This window comes from Aspergillus fumigatus, chromosome 2 (genome assembly GCF_000002655.1).
Source record: "Aspergillus fumigatus Af293 chromosome 2, whole genome shotgun sequence".
Taxonomy (NCBI): domain Eukaryota; kingdom Fungi; phylum Ascomycota; class Eurotiomycetes; order Eurotiales; family Aspergillaceae; genus Aspergillus; species Aspergillus fumigatus.
The window spans coordinates 3,545,543-3,559,898 of record NC_007195.1 but is presented as its reverse complement, the minus strand read 5'-3'; the positions used below and the strand labels follow the sequence as shown (position 1 = coordinate 3,559,898).

At 51.1% G+C, this 14,356-nt stretch overlaps 6 protein-coding genes across 6 annotated transcripts; 1 reads left to right on the top strand and 5 right to left on the bottom strand.

Annotated features, from left to right (window-relative positions):
- Window positions 1-71: 71 nt before the first annotated feature.
- AFUA_2G13690 (ubiquitin-conjugating enzyme E2) lies at window positions 72-775 on the bottom strand (the record flags this gene model as incomplete). Its single annotated transcript, XM_750609.1, has 4 exons — window positions 72-355; window positions 418-568; window positions 671-682; window positions 749-775. 4 exons carry the CDS (start codon window positions 773-775, stop codon window positions 72-74), a joined length of 474 nt encoding a protein of 157 aa, XP_755702.1.
- Window positions 776-1,529: 754 nt separating this feature from the next.
- Window positions 1,530-3,390, bottom strand: AFUA_2G13680 (serine/threonine-protein kinase; the record flags this gene model as incomplete). The annotated part of the gene is made up of 4 exons (XM_750608.2): window positions 2,925-3,390; window positions 2,642-2,849; window positions 2,426-2,582; window positions 1,530-2,362 (listed from the first exon to the last, which is right to left on the bottom strand). The coding sequence occupies exons 1-4, from the start codon at window positions 3,029-3,031 to the stop codon at window positions 1,530-1,532; spliced, it is 1,305 nt and encodes a 434-aa protein (XP_755701.1). The 5' UTR covers window positions 3,032-3,390.
- Window positions 3,391-4,650: 1,260 nt separating this feature from the next.
- On the bottom strand, window positions 4,651-5,896 carry AFUA_2G13660 (uncharacterized protein; the record flags this gene model as incomplete). Its single annotated transcript, XM_750606.1, has 2 exons — window positions 4,651-5,667; window positions 5,726-5,896. 2 exons carry the CDS (start codon window positions 5,894-5,896, stop codon window positions 4,651-4,653), a joined length of 1,188 nt encoding a protein of 395 aa, XP_755699.1.
- A 452-nt stretch (window positions 5,897-6,348) lies between these two features.
- Window positions 6,349-7,604, top strand: AFUA_2G13650 (endonuclease/exonuclease/phosphatase family protein; the record flags this gene model as incomplete). The annotated part of the gene is made up of 2 exons (XM_750605.2): window positions 6,349-7,028; window positions 7,081-7,604. The coding sequence occupies exons 1-2, from the start codon at window positions 6,464-6,466 to the stop codon at window positions 7,602-7,604; spliced, it is 1,089 nt and encodes a 362-aa protein (XP_755698.1). The 5' UTR covers window positions 6,349-6,463.
- Window positions 7,605-7,799: 195 nt separating this feature from the next.
- On the bottom strand, window positions 7,800-11,064 carry AFUA_2G13640 (putative serine/threonine protein kinase; the record flags this gene model as incomplete). Its single annotated transcript, XM_750604.2, has 4 exons — window positions 10,172-11,064; window positions 9,986-10,100; window positions 9,764-9,933; window positions 7,800-9,713 (listed from the first exon to the last, which is right to left on the bottom strand). The coding sequence occupies exons 1-4, from the start codon at window positions 10,619-10,621 to the stop codon at window positions 7,800-7,802; spliced, it is 2,649 nt and encodes an 882-aa protein (XP_755697.1). The 5' UTR covers window positions 10,622-11,064.
- Window positions 11,065-11,376: 312 nt separating this feature from the next.
- aro8 (aminotransferase-like domain-containing protein) lies at window positions 11,377-14,165 on the bottom strand. The gene is made up of 9 exons (XM_750603.2): window positions 13,660-14,165; window positions 13,376-13,590; window positions 13,283-13,319; window positions 13,170-13,201; window positions 13,070-13,112; window positions 12,830-12,997; window positions 12,704-12,780; window positions 11,830-12,654; window positions 11,377-11,756 (listed from the first exon to the last, which is right to left on the bottom strand). Exons 2-9 carry the CDS (start codon window positions 13,517-13,519, stop codon window positions 11,502-11,504), a joined length of 1,581 nt encoding a protein of 526 aa, XP_755696.1. The 5' UTR covers window positions 13,520-13,590; window positions 13,660-14,165; the 3' UTR covers window positions 11,377-11,501.
- Between the last annotated feature and the right edge of the window lie 191 nt (window positions 14,166-14,356).

Below are 14,356 nucleotides of genomic sequence, written 5' to 3'. Positions count from 1 at the left end.
AGCGATCCCGCAGAAGTCGAGTCCAACGCAATCACACCGCCAAGAAGCTCAGCCGCGAACCAGAATACAGACTACACATTATCATCATCGTACATGAAAGCGATATCACGCGGGCGGCGCTTGTTATATGAGACAAATTCAGCATCACCGGGAGGCCGTTCGTTGCGGTTATTTGCTGTCAGCATGCTTTGGATACTCATGCAGACGCTTTCAACCGTTTGCACAGGCGACCAGCCGGCAGAGCCGAGGAGGTCGAGGCAGATGATGCCGTTGCTATAGATGTGGGGGTGCATGGGGATGGGCCGTGGGGTATCGGATGTACTGGGGAGTTCGATAAATTGGACTTCTGGTGGTTCTGTGGAATCATTAGCGACGTCGATGCAACCGCGAGGCTCTGCGGCAAAAGAGTCGACTCACCGATGGGATATTTCGACCCAAAGGTAAATTTGAGTCGGTAGGTCTGGTCTTTGTAGAGCGGGTTGTCATCAAGGACTTTGATGTCCATTTGCCATTCTTCGAGATTATCGTCTTTGACTATCGAGATGCCTGGCGGGAGATGTTCCTTCATCTGAACAGAGATTGAATGTTAAAATCATACTGCTGTGGCGATGCTGCCGACTTTGTGATGCTGGGACCAAGGTGCAATTATATGGCAGGGAAGGGTAGGTACCTTCAGGAGCTCCTGTAGATGTGGATCCAGCGTCAGTTTATACCATTGTTCATTGAGCGGGGAGATGGAATGGAATACTTTGCTCAGACGCTTTCCGGCAAACATCTTGAAAGACGGGCCTCCTGAGCGGAGACTGAGAGGTCTTCAAAATACACTAGCTTTCGCTGCAATATCCGATGTAGGGTCAGATATTAGTAGTATCAAACGAGCGTAGGGCTTGTCAGGGCAGCTGTGTATGACGTCTTGATGAGGCGGGGCTGATATCGTGAGCGATTGCAAGGTACCACTTAGAGAAGTAAGCTAGAGGAGAAAATAACTATCAAATGGGGGTGCAACTTGTAAAGCTTCAGAGTAATAGAGACTAACCAAGAGAGAGAAAAAGGTGAACGTTGCTGGATGTACAGAGTATATAAAGGGAAGCTCCAAACAGCCGGTACCTGTAGTGGGTAAGGCAGCCGATCACCTGCAGCTGGTCATCTGATTGGTCCGAGAGCATCTGACATCGCAGCACGTGATCCTTTGATATCAGGTCTCTCCAAGATGGTAGCACCTACATGATTCGGTTGGCGCTTCACTTATTAATAGTAATAATCCGATGACACAACGGTTGAGTAAACGGTTAGTCCACATTTCAGGATATCATTGGGCAGAACAGGTGGCAAGTTTGGAATCAGGTGGAAAAGCGAGTACAGTAAAATGCCAGCAAACGAAACTCTGAGAATAAGAAAAGTATCTGAATCTGCACTGGGAATCATAGAAATCCATATTTGACGATCAACTCGAACCTGATCCGGACACACAAGATATGGACATGTTTTGACAAACACGAGAGGAAACCGATCGACTGTCGCACAGAATATCAAGCATGGGCAGTTCGCTCTCGAGCCTCCCGTTCGATTCTTTCACGCTCTTCGTTCTCCTTCATCTCGCGAACCTTGGCCAGAACGACTTCGCGGAAGATCGCGCCGCGTGCGACCTTGCTCAGACTCCGCTTCTTGGTCCCACCGGTTGTGCCATCAACAGGCGCAGGGGATGAGCTCCCATTCGCCTCCGACCCCTCGAGAGGAGGAAACGCTGTAGTGTCACTGGATTTGCTGGGTTCGTCCGCAGCTGCCGCCATCTCGGCAGGACTGGGGATATCGCCCTCTTCGTCTTCTTGCATCTTGAGCGCTTCGATGCGGTTCGCCAGCTTGATGATCTCGATTCCTCTCCGGAGGCGGGAGCGGGCGATGTAGGCACGGATCTCAGGCAGCAAGTCGCGGTCGCTGGCAGACTCACCAGTCAGCCACGGGTGTTTCAATGCATCCTGCGATGTGGGCCGCTTGGCGGGGTCGGGCTGGAGCAGGCTGAGAATGAAGTCCTTGGCATCCTTGGAGACATCGCGCCAGTAGCGCTCGTGGAAGACGATCCGGGCAGCGCGGCATTCTTCGATCAGATCGGACAGGCTTTCCGATCGGAAGGGCGAGTATCCGCACAACAGGGTGTAGGTAATAACACCGAGGGACCACAAGTCGACGGCCTTGCCGTGGCCTTGCTTGAGCATGACCTCGGGCGCCGCATAACCGAATGAGCCTGCCATGGTTGTGAGGACTTCGGTAGGGTTTTCCAGCATTTTCGCGATACCAAAATCAGCCAACACCAGGGGGGACTTGGGGTCGCGAGTGAGATACAGGAGGTTCTCGGGTTTCAGATCTATACACGAGCCGACATTAGTGCGATGTTCCTCCACAGGCAGAAGTTAACTAAAAGACTAACCTCGGTGGACGATATTGCGCTCGTGAAGGTAGTTCACAGCATCCAGCACCTGCCGGATTGTCTGAGAAGCATCCTTCTCTGTGAATTTGCCGTACTCGCAAATCCGGTCAAACAACTCACCACCAGTGGCCAGCTGAGTGACAATGTAGAATTTGTCCTAGTTCACCAGTCAGATTGCGATCGGCGGACGGTCAGCAAAGAAGCTCCTGCACCCACCTTGGATTCGAACCAATCTACAAAGTGAACAATGTTGGGGTGATCGAGGGCCTGCAACATCTCCAGCTCGTCGTAGACCATGCGCTCATTGCCGCGGACATTTTTCTTCAGGATGATTTTGATTGCGACCTTTCCCCCGCTGCTCTCTGCTTCACGGACGATACCATAAGTGCCTGCACCTAGCGTCCTTCCAAATCTATACAGCGCTCTAGAAGAGGTAAGCATAATGTCTTCAGTGGGCCTGAGATGATAGACAAGGAGGCTCAGGGCTTGGAACACGTACTTTTTTTCGTAACTCTCGGGCTGCCCGGACAGCTTGTTGAACATAGAAGAGACTAAGACAACCATACCATGATTAGCATCTTTCTGCCAAAGGGACAGTAGCTCCATAGAACAAAAGGCGAAGGACAGAAGACAAAAACAAACACAATGAGAAACTCAGATCCCATGGGAATGCTCGAACCAAATAACAACGAAAGAACGAGTAGTCCAAAGAGACTTGCATTACTACTCGAGAGGGCTAACGGTAATGCTAGCAGGGACATGATTGCACAAAACAAATTCAGACCAGCAGGCTCCAGTATTTAGGCGCACGTGAAAAGGCTCAATGGTAGGACATAGGGTGGAGTGACGCCGGCTACATCACACAGGGCATTGGCGAAGCGAAAACAAAGACAAGCGAGACTCACAACTCATTGTGACGAAGCAGGGTCTGTCTGACAGGGACCCAAGCTCGAAAATAGAACGTGTGATGGAGGGCTGAGGCCAGCGGATGGAACGAAGCTGATGAGAGACCCCGCACGTGAGGGGACAGGAGGGCGGGGCGAAGAAAATGGTATTGGGAGGGTTTGGAAATATCGAGGACGACGATGTCTGTTTTGGTTCCCTCTCTTACAATTCTATCGAGGGATTGTATCCCATGTCAGTATATAGTCTTGACTAGCCAGGACGGAGCGACGACTGGACATTGGACGGAGCAGATCACTGTCAGTCAGTCAATAGGGGCTGGGAAAATAAACATACTGACCCTCTTGAAAGATCACTCCGATCGGTGGAATTGGTGCAGATGCACGGAAGGAAAGATGTTGGAGTGTACAATGTCTCTTTCACAAGAAAGATGAACTGAAGAAATAAAGCTGTCTGGACCTTGGACTATCCATAGTTTATTTAATTTTATCACACTGTCAAGACTCCAGACCGTCTCTCTGAACCGCCCCGAGTCTCACCAGCACAGCCACGGAGTCTCTCCCTCCAGCTGGTCGAGCCTTGGGCAGCGGCGGGGCTGATCCAAAGTCTCCCAGATTGGATGACGGAGTACCTTAGTATACGAGTACGTATCTCTCTAAGAAGCTGAGTATGGAATCTCAGTGGCTGAGAGTTCCTTTTCCCCCTATTATTTCACTAAAGTTCTGGGCTACCATCATAAAATCCGTGAGCAGCTATTCCAGGGGCTATTGACCTCAACCTTGTCAATCCCTTCAGAGTTCAGACTTCATTCAGTTACAGTGCATTGCCCTCTGACGGCTATCAATGTAGCAGTCCAAATCTCAAGTGGTGTCAACCGTCTCTCAGATTCGATCAATCACATGTTGATCATTTCTGCATTACAGAGAACAGTACTCCGTAGAACCCTCAGCCCTTCATCAGCATGAAACGCGCCAACGACCTTGTGCGACTTTTTTTCTGTGCACCAAAATTTCAGCCTTGAAGAAGCCGGATCCACTTTCAAGGCACCACCCAAAAATAGTGGGACCGGGCTGCCGCCTGAGACGATCGGTAGATACGGAGTAGACCGTTGATGGAGTCAATCTTCATCAGTGATGGCTCATGTAACTTCATGTTATTTTTGGTCTTCTTTTCTAGACAGCTAACCATCCATCGTATTCGAAAGCACCCTTGAGTATCATGAGCAGATATGTGCTTCAGAATCCCGCCAGATGCAATGAATGTTATGCTCCGTACTCTGCCACAAGAAACCCCCAATGTCAAGACGGCTGTCGAACCCTTAGTTACACCTCAAGATACAATTCGTCCAGAACAGAATTGCAGTATGCCTGATAGTACGCCGCTCCCTTCCAGCCCCGGACCGGAGACCTCATCCCGACCGTCTTCCATCCCTCGGCGCGTAGTCGAGCAATCCGCTGCTCTTTGGTCTCCTTGACAATGACTCTCCCTGAACTACCCAGTTTCTCTCGTCCCTCAGGACCCTCCTTGATGGGACTGAAACTCCAGAATGAAGCGGATCGGCGGAAATTCTTCGACGCTTGACGGGCCGACTGCAACTCCCTGATCTCGTCCACCAGTGCGTGGATGTCCGCGATGCTGGAGCTGAACTGAACCCGCAAGGACTCGAGGGTACTGTTATATCGTCTAATGGACTCGGCGCGTGCTGGTGTCATGGGTGTTTGTTTGTGCTCATCCGCGTGGATGTTTCCTCCACCCTGCGCGCGGGGAGTCCTGTCGGGTCCTGAAAGTTCGGGGTTCTTTTCCATAGCATCCGCAGGCAGAATCTTGATAGGAAGAGGAGGGGGGGGAGGACAAAGTCTCGCAGGTTGATTCTGCCGACCAGTCTTGTGGAGATCAACCGACGAGTTTCGAAGTCGAAGGGGCGAGGGCATGAGTCGCTGATCGTCCTGTGGCATGCGGGGTGGGAGATTCTCTGGAATGTCAAGAGCCAACTCAACCCAGCCCTCGCTATCTGAGATGAATGGATCATCGTCGGGGCAGAGCATGGACTTGTCGATGATGTCCGTGATGCTGCTTACGAGGGCCCCGACAGGCGAAGGACTCTCCGAGAAATCTGACGCCGTCCATGACTCCACCAGCGAAGCAGGACTTGAACTCTCCGAGTTGTTGTCAGGGACTGGAATTGTCGAGGGCAGAATTGCACTACAGGTGACGAAGCTGTCCAGAGCGGAATGCAGCAGAGGAAGCTTTCTTCGGGAGTAGTTATGGGCCGCTCGGCCCATCTCCTCGTAGGAAATGGCGCTGTAGAAATAAAGGCATGTCTTGTAGACTGGATGGATCTGCCGACCAAGAGCATGTTAAGGCATACCTATGTTGACAGCAACAGGTTCTACTCACGGGTCCTCTAACAGCCTCAAGGATCTCAAACGAACGAGCGGCACATTGCTTGTACTGGCGCTGGAGATAAAGCAACTTGACCTCTTGAATTGCTTGCTTCCACTGCTCTGGCGACTGAGGCGAGAGGGGAGTCTCCAAACGAATGAAATCTTTCGCGATTGACAGAGCCATTTCCAACAAGTGCTAGAACGAAAGACCTGGACGATGCCTGACCGAAGACAAGGTGTGCATTTCCCTTGGCAACGGGGAGGAACCCAACTGCTGGAGTGGTAAAAGATGGATGACCAGAAGGAAAGAGACGAGCGTGTGTCAACTTGAGACGAAACGCGTCAAAGTATCGCCAACAATGACTAGATGCGCTGAGGATGAGTGCGGTTCTGAGCGCTGCATTCACAAGTAGCACTTCAGCCTGGTTGTGATATACCAAGAAGATCTAAAATGTAGTTCTGAAAGGTACTCACTCCATACTCACCTAATAAATATTCCATTAGTGAATATCGAGTCAAATGACATCAAAGAAATCAAAACCTCTGAGCAATTTTTAATCATGTTGTGGATGAGAGATTCTATCCTCAAAATATACATACATATAGATCGTACGTAAACCGGTAAACAATTAGGACTATTGAGGGACAAGAGCTTGAATATGACGACTCTCCACAGGCAACCATCATCTATCTCCTCTACCCATCCAAGCCTTAATGAAATGAGAAGCCAACACACTGAGTAGTATTCCAGATGACCTCAAAACTAATTCCTCAACTCGCGAAGAAACTGCCCACTGCAAAATCCACCATGACTATGAGACTCGACCGCGACAACCGACAACCCTTCTACCACTACTTCAACAACACCTGGACGCCAATCCGAACTTCAGCAGACATCACTAAAACCACCAGCACTCCTAATCTCCATCAAACCCACAACAAAACCAGAATCCGATTAACAACATGGAATATCGACTTCCAGACTCCCCTGGGCCGCGAACGCATGGCCGCAGCACTGGAGTACCTGTCCGACCAGCACAACACCCAGCCCGACAATGAGATCCCATCAATCATCTTCCTCCAGGAAATGGTCGAGTCGGATCTGCAGCTAATCCAAGAATCGGGCTGGATACGGGAGAAGTTCTTCATCACTGACATCAGCAGCGATCATTGGCGCGGGTCGTACGGGACGACGACGATGATCGATAAACACTTAGTTGTGCGGGGCGTATTCCGGGTACCGTATTCGAATTCAAGGATGGAGAGAGATGGATTGTTCGTTGATATTGATGTTGGGCGCCCGGGGGCTGAGGGTGGTAAGTTGCGTTTCCCCTTTCTGGTAGTGATTAAGAAGCTCACGACGCAAAGAACGCATCTTACGCCTGTGCAATACACATCTCGAGAGTCTTGTTTCTCACCCCCCCAGACGACCGGTGCAGCTACGTCTCGCCTCGAGCTTCATGCATGGGCCCGGCCCTGCGTCTGAACCGCAAGATGAGGGGATGTATACGCCGCCGACTCCCTATGCGGCTATTCTTGCAGGTGACCTCAACGCCTTTGCGTTGGAGGATCGCTCCGCGCCGGAGGAGTGCGGGCTCAGAGATGCGTTCTTGGCTCTGGGCGGGAGAGAAGGGACGGAGGAGAGTTTCACGTGGGGTCAGCAGGTGCCGGATTGGATGAGGGAGCGGTTTGGGTGTAGTCGTATGGATAAGATTTTGTATTGTGGGGGGGTTGAGGCGAAGAGTCTGAGAAGGATTGGGGAGGGGGTCACGGTGATGATGACCTTTAATCAGTCCGAGAGTGAGTATGAAGATGTCTCTGATGAAGAGGTCTGGGTCACGGATCACTTGGGCCTACAAGGGGAGTTCGAAATCTTGTCATCGAGCTGTTGATTACGCTGGCAGTTGAGGGATGCTATATTGACAATTGTTTTATTCGGGGGGTTTATGTACAGTGTCCATAATGAGCTTCATTGATCAATACATTTATGACTGACATTTGTTCAATGGGCAGCCTGTCTGGACTTCCAAGTAACCATCCAAGCGCCTGTCGCAAGAACTTTGGGTCGATACCAAAAGAAACAAAGTTCACTCGGCCTGTTCAGACATCGACATTGACGGTCGACGTCTTGCTGTCTCTGGGACGACGGCAACTCTGGACAACGCATCTCCAGTCGCAGAGAGTGCATCCAGAAAATCGCCCAAAAGCCTGTCCAGTTCGGCAGTCACAGCGCTTTCTTCCGCCCCGGCCGTCAGAGCCTCAAGTCGCGGCGGTACGAGATCGGGGAAGTAGACCGGCTCCAAATCATCCCTCGTAGCCGGGCGCGGATCACGCCGGGCTGTGGGCAGCGGCTCAATCACAGGCGACTCAATCAGCGTTGGAAAAGGTTGGTGGGGCTCCATCTCTTTTGATGGAATGGCTGTGGGGAATGGTTCTGTATGTGAGGGCTGAACACCGATTTCTGCGCTGCTCTCCCAGATCACCGACTGTGAATCTTCCTCATCTGGCCCGGGCCCGTCTAACACTGACGACCGTTCAAAGTCGCCATAGCCCACCGATTCTAGCGTTTCGGGTAGCTCCTTGTTGAAAAATTGCCCATGTGCTTCAGCAAGGTCACTGGGGGGTGTAGGAGGAGGACGGTCAAACTTGAAGGGATTATAGTCTGTTTCTGAGTGAGCTGAAATATCCGAGCCAGTCGATGCCGAGGTGGAGGGTCGCGAGTCCCCAGGCTCCCCAATGGTAGACTGTCGAATGGTAGCTGATGGCTGAAGCTCAGGAAGCGGCGCTCGGAGGGTATCGTAACGGCCGGGATCTTCGCTATCCAGTGGCTTAGCAGCAGTCATGTCCGGGAAGGTCCAGTCCATAGTTGCTCGCTTGTCTTTCTGTTGGGCCCCGTCCGGGAAGGTCCAGTCCATAGTCGCCCGTTTATCCTCTTGTTGCGACTCTGGCGCCTTCGGTGAATGTGCCGTCTCCGGTTCGTTCTGCTCTGCCTCCGAAGGTTGCATAAATACCGGAAATTTCCAGTCCATCGTCGGAGGGCGTGGGCCAGTCTGGGGCTGATAAGTTAATTGCTCGGATTCGTCATGATCATCCGCATCATGACTCGAGGATCGTGACCTGGCTTCAAGGGAATTGTGTTGCTGTCGACCAGCGGATCTATTGGCCCTAATCGTATCCGCGTCTGCAAGTTGGAACGGCTGTGCCGATGCAGCTCCAGCAGCATAATGCGACGAGTCGAATGAGCCGATGTCAATGTCAATAAATGTAGACGTCACGGAAGACCGATCTGTCTCCGTGCGAAGAGGCAGATCAGACGCTGGAGGCTTGGGCTCGATGGGCACAAAATCGTTCTTCGTTTCGTACTTGTAACTCGGCATGTCCTCGTTGAATAGCCCCTCCATTGCCGCAGCGCCTCGGCGGACACGCTCGTCGAAATTGGCCTTGTCTTCCATGGACATTTCGGGTCCCGCAGGCTCATCGAAGGAATCGCGGTCCTGCTGATTTGTTGTCGCTGGACTCATCTCCTCTTCTAGCTCGGCCAACGAGGCCGCTATCCGATCCAGATCAATGACGGAAAATCTCCGTTCAAAGCCATCTGTTGTACTGAAGTTCCAGTCTTCTTCAAAATCTGGCTCATAATCGGGAAATTCCGCGGCGGCAGCACCTCCCGGATGGAATAACGAAATTCTCTGCCCTCCCCGCTGAGACCATTGATAGTAGATGCGCACCAACTCGCTAAGTGAAGAAGTCGGATACTGCTCGTCTGTTTCAGCAATATACGAATGTGACATGATGTCTGCCATTGTCGGGCGCAATATGGGGTCCGACTCGAGAGCGAATGATACTAGGTCTTTAAGGCCTTCACTGTAATCTTCATTTGCAAGACGCGGTGTGGTACGGTTGAGTTGCCTTCCAATTTGCATCCGCTCCCGTAAATTGGAGTTTGGGGGGTTTCCCGTTGCGAATTCGAAGAGAGTGCAGCCATATGCCCACACATCGACCTTGTCTTGTTTAGCATTCTCAAGGGACTGAGCAGAAATGACAGTCTCACCTCACTTCCATATTTGTGAGCTTCGCCTCGAGTTGAGAACATCTCTGGTGGCATCCAGTGCGGCGTCCCAATCCAGGTTGATCGCTTGTCTACGTGCGACTGGAGTACTCCCGCAACACCGAAATCGCAGATCTGAAGCCGGCCTTCCTCGTGAATCAAAATGTTTGCAGCTACCAATGGCGTCAGAAGTTGAGTTAAGTTCCGGCAGCCGAAGCTACATACCCTTAATGTCCCGATGGATGATACCAGCCTCGTGAATCGCACGCAAGCCAGCAGCCAACTCTCGTGCGATGGGGATGATGAACCTTTCCTCAAGCTTATCACCAGTTGCTCTCATCTAGACATTGCGCAGTCAGACAATGACAGCCGGAGGAGAGCAGCAGTAAGCAGTAAAGAAGCAAGGCCTACCAAAGTCCTAACACTACCACCAGGGCAGTACTCGCAGACCAGCCACAATTGGCTATGGATCGAGATGGCCTCGATCAACTCATTGATGTTTTTAGCACCAGCATCCTTGACCTGTTTCATAACTTTCGTCTCATGTATGAAATCCTTAATCGATTCGTCCTTGAGGTCTCTCACAGACTTGTAGTCCATCGAATCAATATCCATCACCTTAATCGCGACGACCTTGCGCGAATGTAGCTGATGGCCCTTGTAGACACGCCCGTAGGAACCCTTCCCAATCAACTCTTCAAACTCATATGGCGGCGGCTCTGTTTTGGCTCTGCGACACATCTCGCGCACGGCGGCGCCCTGTTCACGTGCCAACTTGATAGCTTCTGCTTTGTGCTTGCTGATGGCAGCCGCCATCGCGGACGTTGGGTCTAACAGCGCTGAGGCGCGAGAGTCGTCCATTTTAGAGCACACAATAAGGCTCACAGTTGAAATAGCAATAGAAAAGGTTTTAATTGACCAGACAGAGCGGACTCAAAACGTCCTCGAGGCGTTGGCTGGTAAGCTAGCCTGTGAGCTTCTCAATGCCTCTGGCGAAGGCATAAACTGCAAATATTGATGTTCAATCACAGTCAGGTCTGAGATCCCTCCCATTGCAGACGGGACACGGGAGACAGCAGCTCTAATCAAGTGCAAAGTGTTGTGTTGTTCACCGCACTGGCGCCTGTTTCGCCATGAAAGTCGTTCAGGACACCCCAGCCTCAAATCAACGTGTCCGCAAGCTCTGTGGTAGAAATGAAATTAAATCTAGTAATATTTACCCAAGTTGATCCTGGCTCTTTCTTTCTCAAAACCTCTTGAATGTGTTGAAGGGAGCTATACAAGATGCTTGATGGTGATCTTTCTTTCTCCTTGTGAGTGAGAATGTGGCAATGAGTGTGAAACCACGCTAAAAAGCGGACACTAATTTAGGCCCAATCTGGAGACCCCAATCTGTGCTTGAGGTCGGCTACCTTCTTAGCTTTAAACAACACTCATTGTATTGACTTAACCGTATACTACTGTGACCAGAAATCTCTGCATCGATGAGCATTCAATCATACTATCTTAGTTTTATGTGCAAGTTCACTGATTTGTGGGCATAATATTAAAGGAGATTTAGCATCAGGAATGACTACTGTCCAGTCTACAACAGCCTACCCGGCTGAACTTGAGAGCATCGTATTCTGAATGAATGGAGCTTTCCCCAGTTCACTGCACAAAACTCATGGTAAATATTATGCGTCCCATTCTACTCCCGTAGAATATCTAGGATAATCACGGTCAATCACGGTCGATCTATCTACAAAGAGAACTCGGTTCTAAGGGCAGTTGCGAAGCGAGCAATAGCCTCCGCAATGTTTTCCGAGCTGGCAGCCGCAAAGGTAGCGCGGAAGAACAGGTTGCCCTCGTTGTGACCAGCTGCGGTGAACCAGCTGCCTCGCGAGACGAGCACACCGTTATTAACCGCAGCATGGAAGACAGCCTCCTCGATAGCCTCGCGGGACTTACCCGAAGCCACGGCAGGATGCTTCTGCCAATCGATCTCAATCCAATGCTAAGAGGGTATCAGTGTCAGCCGATTTGCCTTCGGACTAGGTTCGTCAAATCGTAGGTGGAGAAATACTCACAAACATTCCTGCGGCAGGAGGGTTCCACTTAGCAATCTCCTTAGGAAGATACTTCTCGCACGCGTTGACAATGGCGTCTCTGCGACCGGTATACTGCATACGCAGGTTGATCAACCAGTCCAAGTAGCCGGAATGGCCCCAGTGTTCGTCCAGAAGCTTGAACAGAACAATCTGTGAGATGCCGCTTGGATGTTGGGCACCTGTCTCGCAATTGCGCATGAATCGCTCGACAAGCTGCTCCGGGCCAACAATCCAACCGGTCCGTGAGCCGGGTGAAAGAACCTTGGAGAAGGATTCAAGTCGGAGCACACGCCCATCGACATCTAGGCTCAGGTACGAAGGAATGAGAGACTTGATGAATTCATCGTGGCTGGCAGGAGGAGGAACAGGCTCGCGGTCGGGTCCGGTGTATGGCTGCATCTGCAAGAAGTAGTAAGGCTCATCTTCCACGATAATCAAGTCGTGCTTCTGTGCCACTTTGTATACAGCCTTGCGTCTCTCCAGCTGCTGCGTGGCACCGGTAGGGTTCTGGCCAGTTGGAATCGTGTACAGCACAAATGGCTTGCGGCTGCCCCGAGAAGCTTCATCCCAGTTGCTCAAGACCTCGTCGAGCGACTCGGGCAGAAGACCTTCAGCATCCATCTTGACCGATGCCACCTTGACTCCCAACGGAAGAGCGGTCTCCTTGGCGCTAGAGAATGTGTACTCCTCCATCAGGATGTAGTCGCCTCTGGTGCAGAGCATTCGGAGTACTGTATCCCACCCATATGTGCTACCAGCGTTCAAACAACATTGCCAGTCGGCATATGGGGGGTTGTGAATAAGCTGATCCTGTTAATGACCGCAGGTAATTTAGTTCTTCAGGAGCTCATACCTCGGTATGCTCAGTCACGAATCTGAGGAGCTGAGGGGAACCGGTGGATTGTCCATAGTTAAGAGCAACCTCGAGATCTGCGGGGAAATCAGCAACGGATATGTTCCTCGAAGTTTCAGTATGTACCGTAAAGACTTCTGCCAGCTTGGACATCCCCTTTCTTGGCAGTCAGGACAGCGCCGGATTCCTGGGTCTCGTGAGGGGAGAATCCCGGCGGCGTTGGGACTTTCACGCTAATCTCTTCGAAAGGGAAATATTCTGGCGACGGCAGACCACCACCCAACGAGATGAGACCTACAGTAGTCAGGATCAGCATTTCATGTGGACCAATATCGCGGTTATGAAGAGATTGACGGGATGGGATACCTGGAGTCTTAAGGTAACGCGCAGCACCCTTCAATGTAGATTGCTAAGACAAAGTTTAGCCCCATTTCCATTCACCCAGTTGATTATCCAGCGGGCTAACCTGTCGGGACTTTGATTCTTCGGAAAGGTAGTCTTTAGATCGGTCAGCGAGATTTCTATGGCACCCAAGACAGGTGTATGCGTCCGATACTCCGGAAGACTGGAAAGACTTACGGTCCCACCTCTTCGCTTTCGGCTTGGTATAGCATGACTGGAGAGAACCAGAAAATCAGCGCCGTTCGCAAACCCCTAACCGATTGCACTCACAGGGCTCTTGAACATATCACTGCTCGTACCAGGCGCGACACCTGTAGGAATTGGCGCACTCTTTGCCCTCAGATCTGCAATGCCATCGATTGTCAATGGGCCGGCAGATGTATCTGGGCTCTTAACGTCGATCGAAGGACTCATTTTCTCGTTTCGGGAATTCTGATCTGGTGGCGGATAATAATTCTAATTGCCCAGGGTAAGTTTAGATCAGTCTGCGATATTCACAATCACAATAAGTAGACAGGCCTGGAGACACAGCAACAACTCCAAAGAATACTGACTTAGCAATAGCGAATACCCCGTCAATCAGTGCAGGAGGAAAGTCCGGCAATTTGAGTCACAATACCAACGCCATTTTTGTCTCCGCCGACGACACATCCGAGAAGGCGGGTCCGTTCCGCCCGATGAGGATTGACGAATGTCACGAATCACCATATCTCGACCTATGAGGGAGGTCACGCACAACTGTCATTGTTCGAAGCTGGGGAGCAGGTGTGCTGGACGCTCAATGGATAGAAGGTATCCCTGCTGGATTTCTCTTATCTAATTGACCTGTTGTATCCGCGCTTCTGGGGGATTAAGCAAGGGCCTGGTCATTGATCATTGACAGGGCGCGGGAGGGGGATACTAGCAGACTACCTAATCGGGTTGGTTGTACGGTATCGTACAGTTGGATACGCCTTCATGATTGCACATTCAGATATGCTCGTTGTTGAGGATACTGTACATACTTTACATGACTTAGGGGCATGGCCATTGCCATTGATCTTGCTCCTATGTTTACAATCCTAGCAACAATTGCATAGGTACCATGACTACGCTCTCTGCTTGTCCTGCGAAATATACTCCGTAATGTTGACTCGTACAGATGGTTAACTGTAATCATGTGCCCCGCACGCATAGATAAGGCTACCGCCGGGATCGGAGCCACGTTGATTGATAAGTGCCGGACAGCCGTCAAGCACAAACTTTCGGTCA